General features: G+C 49.8%; 1 protein-coding gene and 1 non-coding gene across 2 annotated transcripts; both read left to right on the top strand.

The window, feature by feature from the left end:
• Positions 1–2,146: 2,146 nt before the first annotated feature.
• Trnak-cuu lies at positions 2,147–2,223 on the top strand. The gene has a single exon. It is a non-coding gene; the product is annotated as a tRNA-Lys (tRNA).
• Positions 2,224–5,092: 2,869 nt separating this feature from the next.
• On the top strand, positions 5,093–7,763 carry Gpr3 (G protein-coupled receptor 3). Its single transcript, XM_015484869.2, has 2 exons — positions 5,093–5,204; positions 6,286–7,763. The coding sequence occupies exon 2, from the start codon at positions 6,291–6,293 to the stop codon at positions 7,281–7,283; it is 993 nt and encodes a 330-aa protein (XP_015340355.1). The 5' UTR covers positions 5,093–5,204; positions 6,286–6,290; the 3' UTR covers positions 7,284–7,763.
• The last annotated feature ends 6,466 nt before the right edge of the window (positions 7,764–14,229 follow it).

The following is a 14,229-nucleotide window of genomic DNA, read 5'->3' as shown; positions in this document are numbered from 1 at the left end:
AAAAAAAAAAAAAAAAAAGAAAGAAAGAAAAAAAAAAGAAAGAAAGAAAAAAGCCAACAAGAAGTCTCCAATTTTCACCTCCCAGGCCACTTCTGGCCCCACAGCTGCCACACCTGTAACTAATAACACATAGCCTATGATCACTGAGCCCTTACTACCAGCAGAACGTACATTCTACTAAGAGCTTTCATTTGCAGCCTCCCATCTAATGTCCACAATTAACCTGTAGGCATGGGTTGTGTCACCCCCAATTTGCAAGGTGCTTAGGGACACAGACTCAGCAGACTAGTCTGTGAATCCAGCCTCCAGTGAAGCTAGAAGCCACCCTCCCTCTGCCATGCCTCCTGTGGGTCCCCTGCTTCTTGGGTCCTGAATGTCCTCAGGTGTCTAACATTATCTTGTCCCTTTTCTCCACTCAGGGAGGCCCCATCATAGCCCTTCAGTCACCTGGGCTGGGAACCATGATTTGACCTTCACCTCCTCTCTCCATCCCAGCCCCCCAAATTAAAATCCTTCACACTCCATATCTAGGTGTCCCCTGGGTCCGGTTTCCTCATCCTCCTTCTGCTGGCCTCACTGTCTTTCACCCTTCAGGCCAGTCTCCAAGCTGGCCCTCACAGTGCAGGACTGTCCTGAAACCATGCATGGATCTGGCCACACCTCTTTCAATTAACAACTTTTCAACAATGCCTTGGCCTGGCCAATCCTTTGATTTCTTGCTCTAGAAGTCTCTGGCCTGTCCTGGGCTGTCTGCAGCACCTTCCTATGCCTCAAGGATACGCCTTTATCCTAGTTCCTCTCCTGCAGTGTGTGCGTGTAGAGGGTCCTTCTCCGTTCCCCACCACATCTGCCTGGCAAACTAATGCTTCAAGTCACCTCTAAAAAAGTGATTCTTGGAAAAAATAAAAGTCAGGTCATACCACTCCCTTGCTTAACCCACTAGTGCCTTCTGTCTCACAACTTCTCCCCATCTACAGGGTTTTCCCCTGCCCACCTCTCTGGGCTCAAACCCTCCCTCTCCCCTGTGCTCATTCAGTGTCTGTTCATTTGGCCTCCTCAAATTCTTCTCCTCCTCACAGACTGTGTACTTGCCATGCCCACTTCTTGAAATTTTTTCTTTTCTTTTCTTTTCTTTCTTTCTTTCAACCCAGGGACACTTAACCACTGAGCTATATCCCCAGTCCTTTTTATTTTTATTTTTTTATTTTGAGACAAGGTCTTGCTAAGTTGCTTAGAGCCTCACTAAATTGCTGAGGCTGGCTTTGAACTTGCAATCCTCCTGCCTCAGCCTCCTGAGATACTGGGATTACAGGTGTGTGTCACCATTTCTGGCTTCTACTCTCTTCAAGTGACTCTAAACTCCCTACCTAAAAAACATCTCCTAATTATTCTACATTACATCATCTGTTTTTTCCTTTGAAGCATGTATCAAATGCATAATTAACTACACATTTGTTTCCTGGGCTATAAACTCCACAAAGGCAGAAACCATGTTTGTCTTTTTCCCTAGGGAACACCCTGCACGCAGAACAAGCTAAGCAGATGTTTATTAGTAGCCCTCCAATACCATGTTGTGACTATTTGAGTACATGTTTGTCTGAGCCACTGGCCTTTGAGACCATCAAGGGTTTTCTATTTGACATAGTAAGGGTCTCTTTTTTTAAGTTTATTTATTTTTTAGTGGTAGTTGGACACAATACCTTTATTTATTTATTTATTTATTTTTATGTGGTGCTGAGGATCAAACCCAGGACCTTGCACATGCAAGATGAGCGCTCTACTGCTGAGCCACAACCCCAGTCCCAAATGTCTCTTTGTAAATTGCTTATCTCTCCCCTTCTTTAAGGATCTCCTTAAAGAAGGCAGCAGGTTTTGTTCATAGCTGTAACCTCTGTGTCTGGAAAATAGTAGATGTTCAGTAAATATACATTAAACATTGAAAATGCAGAAATGTGGCCAGATCATCTCTCTGTTTCTAGCAACCATCAAAACCCAAGCCAGGGTGATATCAGTGAATACTGGCTGAATGAGGTCCATGCTAAGAATACATATACTGACAATGACTGGACCCCCCTCCCCCGTTTGGGACAAGGTCCTCAAGTGTAGAGATTATCTGTGTCTCACAAGTATATGCAAATGGGGGGGGGGTGGAGATATAGCTCAGTTGGTAGAGTGCTTGCCTCTTATGCACAAGGCCCTGGGTTCAATCCCCAGTACCACACACACACACACACACACACACACACACAAAACAAGTATATGCAAACACACACACACTCCTCGCTTTAGACTCCAGACTGGTGAAGAATGAAGAGGTAAAGAAGCCTCACCTGGAAGTGAGAGTTCACAGCCATCTGGTGGCCACCTGGCAAACTGCAGTATTGTCACCTTGTCTAACTTCACCCCAATCTCTCCTGGGAATGAGAGTGCCATCTAAGCTAGCATGGGAGACACTCTGGGCTTGGTTACAGGTGAACCTGGCCTCATATCCAGTTCTGCCATTTTCTGTGTGATCAGGGGCAAGTTCCTTGGCTTCTCTGGAGATACGGTCCCTTACCTTTGCAGGGTTGTTGTAAGAAAAAAACTGGGCTCTGGTCTGGCACCTGGTAGGTGGGAAGAAAATAAGGAGGAAAGATTTGCTAGGCAGTGATGACCTCAATTGTCCTGTTAGCAAGAGCAACTTTGGTGCATGAGAGAGCGTACATTTGATAATACACAGCCTCACTTCAGTCTCTAGGGTCTCTGGGGTTTCTCAGGGTTAGAAATACCACCCATCTTGGGGCTGGGATTGTGGCTCAGTGGCAGAGTGCTTGCCTCACATGTGTGAGGCACTGGGTTCGATCCTCAGCACTACATAAAAATAAATAAATAAAAGTATTGTGTCCATTTACAACTAAAAAAATATTTTAAAAAATACCACCCATCTTTTGTCCCTAGCTGCCTAGGAACAACCTCCATGTGAAGGGCATAGTAACTATCCATATCAGGAAGTTCACGACCAACCAACTACTGCATTGAAAACAAATGTCCTCTACCCTAGGATGCTAACTCTAAGATAGAAACACCAAAACATATAAGGCCACATCATATGTGAGCTTTGTCTTTGATGGTGACAACACAACTGTCTAGGGCACTATCTATGATTCTTTGGATTTTACAAAGAAAAATTAATCCAGTTGCTGGGGCTGTAGCTCAGTGGCAGAGTGCTTGCCTAGCCCATGTGAGGCCCTGGGTTTGATCCTTAGCACCACATAAAAATAAACAAATAAAATAAAGACACTGTGTCCAACTACAACTACAAACATTTTTTAAGAGAAAAATTAATCCAAACATAGATGTGGCCAGTATGAGAAGAAAAATGATCTCAAGAAAACAGAGGAACATGAGAGCAGAATGAGGATGGCAGTGGGATCCTAAAGGCCAAGCAACGTTGGAGCTGGCAGGAGGGAGGAGAGGATCTGTGGTGACTTTGTCTGCATGATGGTACACATTTCACCAGAGGATCAATTAATTATGAAAACTGTCACTCAAAAGTCTCTCATATGCCCGCCACTTTCTTATTAACCTCCCAGCACCCTTCACCTTTCTCTGAGACCAGAACTTTGTTGGGACCCAGCTCAGATGAGGGAGAAGATGGACATCTGAGTCTTGGGTAGCTGATGCCCTGTCCCCTCTCTCAGTCACCTCAAGCATGAATCATGCTACTTTCACTGTTCCCCTTCACAGCAGCTCCTGTTTAGTTTAATTATCTATTCAACAAATATTTATTGAACACCTACTATATGTTAGGCACCACTTTACAGCAGAAAAGAGGACAGAGTCACTGCTCTCTCATGGAGCTTACAGTGGAACAGGACTGAGACATAGTTACCAAGAAAGGAAGATGAATAAATATATATTTATGAATAAATATATATTTCCTGGGTTTAGGGTTTAATAGCAGGTAGGGTTAGGAAAGGGGGAGCTCTTTCTCCATGCCCTACCCCACCAGGGTGCCTAAGAAGGGAGGCTGAGAGGGACCTGCCAGGAGAACAGAGCTGCTAGGTTTTCTGCTTCCAAGTTCTTCCCGGCTCCCCATCTCCTGCTGCTTCAGGGAAGTGCTCCCCCTCCTGCTGGCTTTCCAGATCCTTGAATAAATAATTCAGGTTTTAAAATCTTGCCAGGCCTACTCTCCCATGCTGTGAGGGCCCTATTGGACTGACATGAGTGATGTCACGCAGTTCCTTATTCCAGCCCCAACATCATGGGACCTGTCCTGGCAGCAACTTACTTGCCCAATCACTGTCAGCTCCTCTGCCCTGTTCCCCTAACCCTAGGGCCCACTTACCACAGTCACCTGGCATCTTTATTCCAGGACCCTATGACCCTCATCGTTTCACTTTGTCCCCTCAGTACCTCAGCCCTTGTCAGGGTGATGGTGACCTGAAATCTATTCACCTGGGATACCCTATTTTCTCTTGCCATCACCTCTGCCACCCAGGAATCATTAAACTCCATCACGCTGCAAAGTCACCCAGACATTGCTATGATTGCCCTGGGGATTCTACCATCCTCTACCGTCAGCATCCCCAGGCCACCATCCCCCAAGATCCTGTCACCAGCTCATATCGTCACTTCCACCCACCTCCCTGCTTCCTCGTGCTCCTGTCACCATCACCTCAGGGCCCCGTCATTCTCACAGGAGGACGCCCTTTCAGCCACATCACTTGGTCTCCGTCACCTGGATTCTGTCATCTTGTTCCTGTCACCCGAGGGTCCCCCATCACCCTACAGCCTATCTAGGTCTCCTTTCTGCTCCCCACCATATTCCCTGCAGGCTCCCTGAGACTTCTCCAAGGATCTCCACCAGAGCCCCAGAAACCCCTGGCCCGCAGAGGGCGCTGCGTCAAGGACAGCGCGGGCCGATGGGGAGGGGGCGGGGCCGCGGCCACGGTCGCTTTTTATGAATGGGGGAGCGGGCGGTGCGAGGCCTTATTACTATGCAGCGCAACGCGCGCTGCGCCCCAGCGCACCGCGCCTATTGGCCTACTGGGCCGCTGACGTCACTGAACCGGTGGCCGGGGGCGGGGCGGGGCGGGGCGGGGCGGGGTGACTCACGCCGCTTCTCCCGCGGCCGCGGGGGCTTCTCGGGGTCCGCGCACACCTTGAGCTGCCAGGACCCAAGAGGACCCTCCCCGCGGCCCGGCCGCGCCCTGTCCTGAACGGTAAGTAGGGTGCCCTGCCACGGGCACCAGGCATCCTGGAGGGCACACCGGATGGGGCACTGGGCCGGCCGAAGGCTCCCTGCCGCTGGCCGAAAGGGTCGGAGGTCAAGGCTGGGATTCTGGGTTAGCAAATTCTGGGTCAGCAGACGGGGACCCAAGTGCTCGAGTGCTGGAGCAGTCAGTTGGGTGACCCGGTGAAAGGTGAGCATCCCTGCAGGGACCCAAGGTTCTGGAGGTTCGGACAGTCGTCCGAGATTGGGCGGGCAGGAGACGGCTAGGGCAGGGACACAGGCGTCCGAGCTGCGGGAGGTGTCTGATTTAGGGATCCTAATATTGGGGCAGGAGGCGGAGTCAGGCCCATGATCTAGGTGTCCCGGCAGAAGGAGGAGTCTGACTCAGGGATCCAGACTTCCAGCGGGCAATGGCTCACAGAGATCCAGGGGTTCAAGACAGAAAGAGGGGTCAGTCCGGGGACAGAAGTCTGGGAGAGCGTGCGGGGTGGGGGGCTGAGTTCCCAGGTGTTGTTACCCTAGGAATGTCGGATGGGGGCTGACCGAGCTTCACGCGCTTTCCCTGGGGGCGGAGCCTGGGCCGGCTGTGCTGAGAATCATGAGGGGTCTGAGAGCCTCAGAAACCGAGTCATCCTCTGATAGGAGGAAGCAGAGCTTCCCTTAGACTCGAGATGATTCTCTCCCCCACCCCCGCCCGATCTTGAGCCTTTTGGTGCATCGCCTCGATTCTGTGGTTCCCCCATTCACTTATGGTAGCCTTTCATCTAGTTCTCTGATTACACACGTGGGAAAGAGGCCTGCAGGACCCAGAGGACTGGAAGGGAGGGTAAACAGATATAGGACAGGGATCCTCAGGGAAAAAATAAATAAATAAATAAATACCCTTGTTTAAAGGTCTGGAGGCATTAGAGAGGACAAAGTTATCCTGGGAAGAGCCCTAGGGCATGAATAGGGGGACAAGGCATCTGGGCTGCACCACTTATCCTGAAGGGCACCTCACTCCCTCCAGACCCCTCCTATCAGCACCAGCCCTGCCAGCATCTCACTGGCATCATGCCTTTCTCCTGCAGGTACCATGATGTGGGGTGCAGGCGGCCCGCTAGCCTGGCTCTCTGCTGGCCCAGGCAACGTCAACGTGAGCAGCGTGGGCCCTGCAGAAGGGCCCACAGGCCCAGCTGCACCACTGCCCTCACCCAAGGCCTGGGATGTGGTGCTATGCATCTCAGGCACCCTGGTGTCCTGTGAGAACGCGCTGGTGGTGGCCATCATCGTGGGCACTCCTGCCTTTCGTGCTCCCATGTTCCTGCTGGTGGGCAGCCTGGCTGTAGCAGACCTTCTGGCAGGCCTGGGCCTGGTCCTGCACTTCGCTGCTGTCTTCTGCATAGGCTCCGCAGAGATGAGCCTGGTGCTTGTTGGCGTGCTGGCAATGGCCTTTACCGCCAGCATTGGCAGCCTACTGGCCATCACTGTCGACCGCTACCTTTCCCTGTACAATGCCCTCACCTACTACTCGGAGACAACAGTGACTCGGACCTACGTGATGCTGGCTCTAGTATGGGGGGGTGCCCTAGGCCTGGGGCTGCTGCCTGTGCTGGCCTGGAACTGCCTGGATGGGCTGACCACGTGTGGCGTGGTATATCCACTCTCCAAGAACCATCTGGTAGTCCTGGCCATTGCCTTCTTCATGGTGTTTGGCATCATGCTGCAGCTCTATGCCCAGATCTGCCGCATCGTCTGCCGCCATGCCCAGCAGATCGCCCTTCAGCGGCACCTGCTGCCTGCCTCCCACTATGTGGCTACCCGCAAGGGCATTGCCACACTGGCCGTGGTGCTCGGCGCCTTTGCTGCCTGCTGGTTGCCCTTCACTGTCTACTGCCTGCTGGGTGATGCCCGCTCTCCACCCCTCTACACCTATCTCACCCTGCTCCCTGCCACCTACAACTCCATGATCAACCCCATCATCTATGCCTTCCGCAATCAGGATGTGCAGAAGGTGCTGTGGGCCATTTGCTGCTGTTGTTCCTCTTCCAAGATTCCCTTTCGATCTCGCTCCCCCAGTGATGTGTAGTTACATCCTGGTGACCCCTGCAGCCCTGATCACTACAAAATTCCAGAATGTTAGGTCCTCCAGGGCTTTGTTCCAAATCCCCAGCTCTACACCCCCAGACCCAGCTGGTTCTGGAGTTCTAGGACATTGGGTGTTTCAGGATTCTGTTCAAGATGACTGCAGGGGCCCAGCTGGCTCCATGGTTCTAGAATGTTCCAGGTGGTCAGGATTCCACTTAGAAATGTCCCACAGCCCAGCTGATTTGCAGTTACAGAATGCTGGGTGTTTTACAGTGCCATTCAAGCCCTTGATCTTTCCCCTCCCCTGAACTTGTCCTTAGCCATGTCACTTTACTTTTGGATTTCTGAGCTCAAGAGTCAGAGAGGTTAGTCACTTAGTTGCCTAGATAGGAGAAAATCTATCTATTTATCTATATCTATCTATCTATCTATCTATCTATATATATATATTGCACATACAAAGAAAGTATATTATTTATTTATTTATTTATTTATAAGTTTATTTATGGGTGATAAGGGGAAAAAAGAGACCCATACCTTGAAACCTAGGCCATACCAGGGTATTCCCAATCCCCACACCCCCATTTCTGACCTCAGTTCCTGGAGGAGGGAAATGGAGAGAGAAACCACGTATTTTGTTATTATTTTTGCTTATTTTTTATCGAAGAGATCATAGAAACCAGAGCCTTCTCCCCAGGCCCGCCCCCGTCGGGTTTGCAGGAGGAACACACCAGCCTCTGGTTTTTTATTTTTTTAAAAAGCCATCACCTGAGCAACCGAGAATTCCTCTGCGCTGGGGGCCGGCTGCCCTCTGGTGGCCATTTGTGGGGACTGCAGCCTGACCAGGTAGCCGGTATCAACTCCAAGGCTGCTTGAGCCTGGCATCCAGCGCCCTAGCCCTGGCCTGGGGGCCAGGCCTCACCCTGAGGTGCCCTAGAGGAGGAGGGGCAAGAGCCAACCCCCCCCCCCCACTCTGCCAGCCGGGGTATGGTCCCCAGTGCATTCCCTGTTCCTGTCCCCCTGACCCAACTCATTAAAAAATGATTTTGTGATAAATATGTTTGTGTGTGTGTGTGTGTGTGTGTGTGTGTGTGTGTGTAGAGTTGAGCCTAATGAGGGATAGACCAGAATGAGAGGGTCAGGTCAGGCTAGAGGAGCCTAATGGTGGGATGAAGTGTGGTTGATCCCCCCAGGATATCAGTGCCTCTCTGGTCAGCCCTGGGCATTGCCTTGCATACTCCTGAGGACCAGGGTGCTTAGCTCTGAAGATGCCCACATCCTACCCACATGAGCCAGTTTGAGGCTCTGATGTGAAGAATATGCACATAGCATATCTGTTTCCTTCATAATAATCACCCTTTTCTGGGTTGGGAATGTAGCTCAATGGTAGAGCTCTTGCCTAACATGTCCTAGGCCAAGGGTTCAATCACCAGTACTGTCCCCCACCCTCAAAATACCCTTTCTTCTAATAGTTTGTGCTTGCTGTGTGGGATAGGCACTCTGCAAAGAGTAGGTATTGCACGTTGCCTCCTACATACTAAACAAGCATCCCCTGACATATATAGTATTGTCTTCTTACAGATGAAGAAATTGAGGTTGAGAGGGGGTTGGTGATTGACTTGAAGTCATATAGCTGGGAAATGGTTAAATCAGGATTCAAATAGGGAACATCTGTTTCCAGAATCTGTGTTCTTGTCTCCTAGGCAATGTCCTCTCACTTCCTTCTTTCCCAAGTCTAGGGTTTAGGACATTCTGGAACCTGATTTATATTCTCAGGGCCAGTGGCCCACATTTGGGAGATGTTTGGACAGGGTCTGGTCATAATGGAGCTAGAAGAAAAACTTCTTTCCCAAATAAAGGTGAGTGGCTATACACAAGTGCATTTGGGGACCCAAGTTTGGATGTTTGGGAGAGAAGGAGGACCCCAGAAAATTGTGTTCATCAGGGAGGCAGGAGCAGATTTGGGGTGTGGCTCAAGAGGGATCTCTGGCTGTGTGTGGAGGCATACATCTGTAATCCCAGAGGCTTGGGAGGCTAAGGCAGGAGGATTGTGAGTTCAAAGCCAGCCTCATCAAAAGTGAAGCACTAAGCAACTCAGTGAGAGCTTGTCTCTAAATAAAATACAAAATAGGGCTGGGGATGTGGCTCAGTGGTTGAGTACCCCTGAGTTCAATCCCTGGTACCTCCCCCAGCAAAAAAAAAAAAGAGGGATCTCTGACTACTCTAACCTGCCAGCTTCCCACCTTCTCAGGCCTTATAGCTGGACAAACCCTAGTGGTGGGGCCCGAGGAGCATTTCTGGCCTACTCCACCATCAGGGAGGCTGAGACACACAAAAAAGAGCAGCTATTTGCTCAAACTCATCCAGCTGTGCCAGGCTAGGATACAAGTCCTTCTCCATTTCCTTGCCCGTAGCTCTTTTGCCTGGTATTCAAAACCCCTCCCCAGCAGTGGCTGCAGGAGTCTAGGTGGTAGACATGCCAACAGGCCCAAGCACAAAATGCAGAGGCCTGACCAGGGCCCTGGGAAGAGACCCCACACATATATTCCAAAAGTGCCTCCCCAAGTTCAAACTTTGAGCCAAACATTTCACACACTACCACCCTGCCCTCATCAGATGGGTGCTATCACTCCCCACTTTTCACAAGAGAGAGTTGAGAATGGAGGCAATGGGCCTCCATTCATTTACACACAGAGCCTAACGATTAGGAGAAGGGCACCACAGATAGCATTAAATAGAAGAGGGTTTTTAAAAAAAAAAAAAGAAATTTTTTTTAGTTGTAGCTAGACACGATATCTTTATTTTTATGTATGTATGTATGTATGTATGTATGTATGTATGTGGTGCTGAGGATTGAACCCACCGCCTCACATGTGGGAGGCAAGTGCTCTGCAACTGAGCCACAACCCCTAAAAAGAAGAGATTTTTTAAAAAATGTAATATTGGGAGCTGGGCACGGTGGCACATGCCTATAATCTCAGCAACTTGGAAGACTGAGGCAGGAAGGATCACGAATTTAGAAACTTGGCAACACACGCTATCTCAAAATAAAAAAATAAAAAGGACTGGGGATGTAGCTCAGTGGTAAAGCACTCCTGGGTTCAATCTCCATTATTAGAAAAAGAAAAAAAAGTAATGTTGATAAGTTTTCAGAGACAAGAAAAGTAGGAAGAAAGAATATATGAGTACTTTTTAAATGAAGGTGCCCAAAAGAAAGGCCTCTCTGAAAGGTGACAATCAATCTGTCCAAAGTCACAGTCAGTTGAGTTAGGATTTGAACCCAGTTCATTCATCTCCAAATCGATTTTTTTCATGGTTAAAGGAGTAGGTTTCAGAAACAGTGGGCCAGGAACTGGGACAAGGTGGTCTGAGCCCAGGCTGGGGAAAGCTGGGGGTCTCCAGGTTATGTCCAGACCTTTAAGGGGAAATGTATAAAAGAATCTCCTTGCTGCCTCCTGATGCTCCTGAGAAGCCCTCACCAAGGTCCACAAGGAAGGGTCAGGTGCCTATTCTAGCTGGGTGTGGCTTGGCCCTTGGTGTCCTCATTCCAGCTTCTGGCTCTAGGGCCCAAACAAAGACCTACTGCTTTCTATCCTATGTCTGGGAGGGTCTGTTCTCGGGATCCACGCCAAGGGTTTTTGTCTTGTCTGTGTCTGGGTGGTTATATGGTGGATCTGAGGCATTTGGGGGAGACTAAGTGTGTGGTGGGCTGGCTGGGTTTCTCATCTCCCAGGATTCTGTGGACACAGTTCCAGTCTTCTCTGTACCCCCACTGCATGCCTCCTCCTAGAGGCCCCCTTGGCTGAGCCCTGCTGTGGCTGTGGAGATGATTCATACAACACACCTTCCCACAGCTCCCCCCACCCCCCAGTAATCATGTGTAGGGAAGTCTTGCTCCCTCCTCAGAATGGGGCTCCGGAGGGTGAGGCTGTCGCTCACTTTCGACTGAGGGTCCCTAAGAGAAGAGGCATGTCTGTTCCCTCAAACCGAAGGCTCCTGAAAGCAACTCTCTTTGTCTCTCCTCAGATCAAGGGACTCCAGAATTCAAGGTCATGTCTCTCCCTTAGAGCAGGCATTCCTGAGAGCTGGGCCCTGCCACAGCCTTAGGATCTCTGACGATCTCTGAGAGCAGGGTCACATCTTTTGCCTTGGACGAGATCCCCTGAGGCAGGACAGTGTCTTCCCCTCAGACTGAGCCTTCTGTCTCCTTCAGCCTCAGACTCCTCTTGTGCTCAGCTCCAAGTGGCTCAGCATAGCATGTGTGTGTGTGTATGGGGGCCTTTCTGCCTCTGCCAGCTTTCTAACCCCATGCCTGATCCTAACCAGATACAGAGGCCCAAGCTGCTCCCTGTATTGGGAAAAGCATGGGCTCTCTTCCTGCCAGGCTGGGCCTAGGATGGGGCCCACACATGTTCTGCTTCTCCCCTGGTCCTGTGTGTGTTGGGGGTGGGGGGGAAGTACTGAGGGCCAAACCCTCGCTGGGGCCATGACCGCCTCTCCCTGCAATAAGTGCGGAGACAGCAGCTATTAATATAAGATGAGTTCACGGGCTCACAGCTTCTACAGGCTGGAAAACAGGCTCCCGGGGCCCGGGGGCTGCGGCAAGGCTTGTCTGTCAGATTCCCTCCTGGAGCCTGGAGACTGTGAACCCTGCATCCCCCAGCTCCTTCCATGCGGAGAACTGAGCACGTTGACACATGCACAGGAGCACAAGTAGGAGCCAGGTGTCCAGATGTTCCAAACACACACACACACACACACACACATGCACAAACATACAGATATTCATATGCATCTGTGCAGCAGTGCATGCATCCTTGTGCACACAGATATACCATTGCACATGTGTAGGCAGATCACAGCCACTTTATATGCACACGACTGCATGTTGGAACACATACTTAAATGTGTGTGCATGCCTTGCACATGTGTATACAGACTTACCCTTCTACACAACTATGTGCAAACAGATTCAGACATGCTTGTGTAAGCAAACCCACTTTCATGCCTTTGTACATCCATGTATACACAGATAGAAACCTGCACGAATGTATGCAGGTGGTATGCATAGGCATGTATACATTAATGCATGCAAGACCACTTTCAAGGACTAGAATGCATGTACACACACCGTTTCACAGTGTACACACACACATGCTCCCTGCTACTGTCAGTGCTCAGCAATCATGAATCCACCTGGTTTCCAGTACCAACAGGCTGTCTTGGCCTCCCCTCCCCCAGTATTAGGACAGGCAGCTCAAGCTGCTGCCAACCCCTTGCCTGCTTTCAGCTTCCTACCCCCTAGGGGTCCCCAGATCTCTGATTAACCCCTTTGCTAATTGGCCACCAGCCCCTTGACTTTGCTGCAGGCCTTCCCAGGAGCTGGGAAGGCTGCAAATTGGCCAAGCAGGATGGGTCTGGGGACTAGGGAGTACATGGAGGGTAAGGGTGGGGGTGCTGTGAACCCAGTCCCTGACTGGAGCCAGGCAGGGCACCCTGCATTCCAAGGTTGGGGACAACACTTACATCATCCTGTTGAGAAGGCATTCTTGTGATTCATATGTATCGTCACATGTGAAGCCATTCTTGCATGCACATTGACACACTCGCCACTCATGTTTAGGTATGTTCCACCCCACTCTGCACAAAAATACATGTGAACCTTTGCTCATGTACAAGCAATTCAATGATCATCTGAATCTGAGTCTGTATGTAAGCAGACAGGCAAGATTTATTTTTCTTTTTTTTTTTCCAGCACTTTGGATTGAACCCAGGGCCTCACATGGTACCCAAGTGCTCTATCATGGAACTATATCCCTTGTCCTACAAGCAAGGTTTTATGTGTGCATTTAGTCACCTGTCCAATATGCAGGTTACATTTATATATGTATATCCAAACATACACAGGGGCTGGAGGTGTGTATGCTAGGGTTCAATTCCCAACACCAAAAAAAAAAAAAAAGAATATTCTGCACACACACATACACAACTAGCCACACAAACACAGTCATATACAAGTTTGCAAACATACTTACATGCTACACACACATGAATATTCTCCCATATATTATTATACATGCACAAACATTCAGCCACAGGTATAATTATATACATGGAGTCCAGACACACATGTACACATCACTCATGTGTACACACGTTGATAAGTGAGCTACCAAGTGGCCACAGGCTATGCAGAAGCCCCTTTAGTCATAAGTCCCCTCAGTCTGCTAATGGGGGGTCCTACTTGCTAAGTGGCAGAACCCACTGGGGTTCCAAATTACTTTTTCCCAGCCTCTGTGCTAAATGTCTAAGCCTCAGACCTTCTCTGGGCTCTCTCCAAGACTTCGGGCAGCCATAGGGATCCTATCAGGACTCACAGACCAAAGAGCAGAGCCTATGGTTTTAGCCCTTGGAACTCAAGACTCCTTGGCTCTGGGCCCAACCCCATAAGGTGCTCTGCTTTCTGGTGTTTTGGAAAAAAGAGGTTTTCTATTTCTTCATCTGCTTTCAGCTTGCTGTGTGACTTAGGGTAAATTATTGTGCCTCTCTGTGCTTCATTTACTTATCTTTAAAATAAGGCATAAAAGATTGTGTTGGTAATCCTTCCAAAACTGTCCTAAGCAATCCACTGAGTCACATTTACGGATGTACTCTGCCCAGACACATCTGGGAGCAGTGTCAGCACCCAGGATGCTGAAGACCAAAGTGAAGGGGCCACATCCATCATCAAGACTAACTCTTTGCTGAATAGGTGAGGAAGTTGTGGTCCAGGAAGGTCACAGCCAGCTGGGAGCTAGAAAAACCGGCCTCTGATTGGTTGGCTGGCAGGTCCTCTCCTCTGTAGCATATATGAGAACATGTGCACATGTGTGCTTAGTTTCTCAGGGCAGGGCAGGGTGGTGATCTGCTGACATGGGAGGTTGTTTATGCAGACCCCTTGCTCAAAT

Source organism: Marmota marmota, unplaced genomic scaffold, assembly GCF_001458135.2.
Source record: "Marmota marmota marmota unplaced genomic scaffold, marMar, whole genome shotgun sequence".
NCBI lineage: Eukaryota > Metazoa > Chordata > Mammalia > Rodentia > Sciuridae > Marmota > Marmota marmota.
The sequence above is the reverse complement of the archived record's forward strand: the minus strand, read 5'-3'. Positions and strand labels throughout refer to the sequence as shown.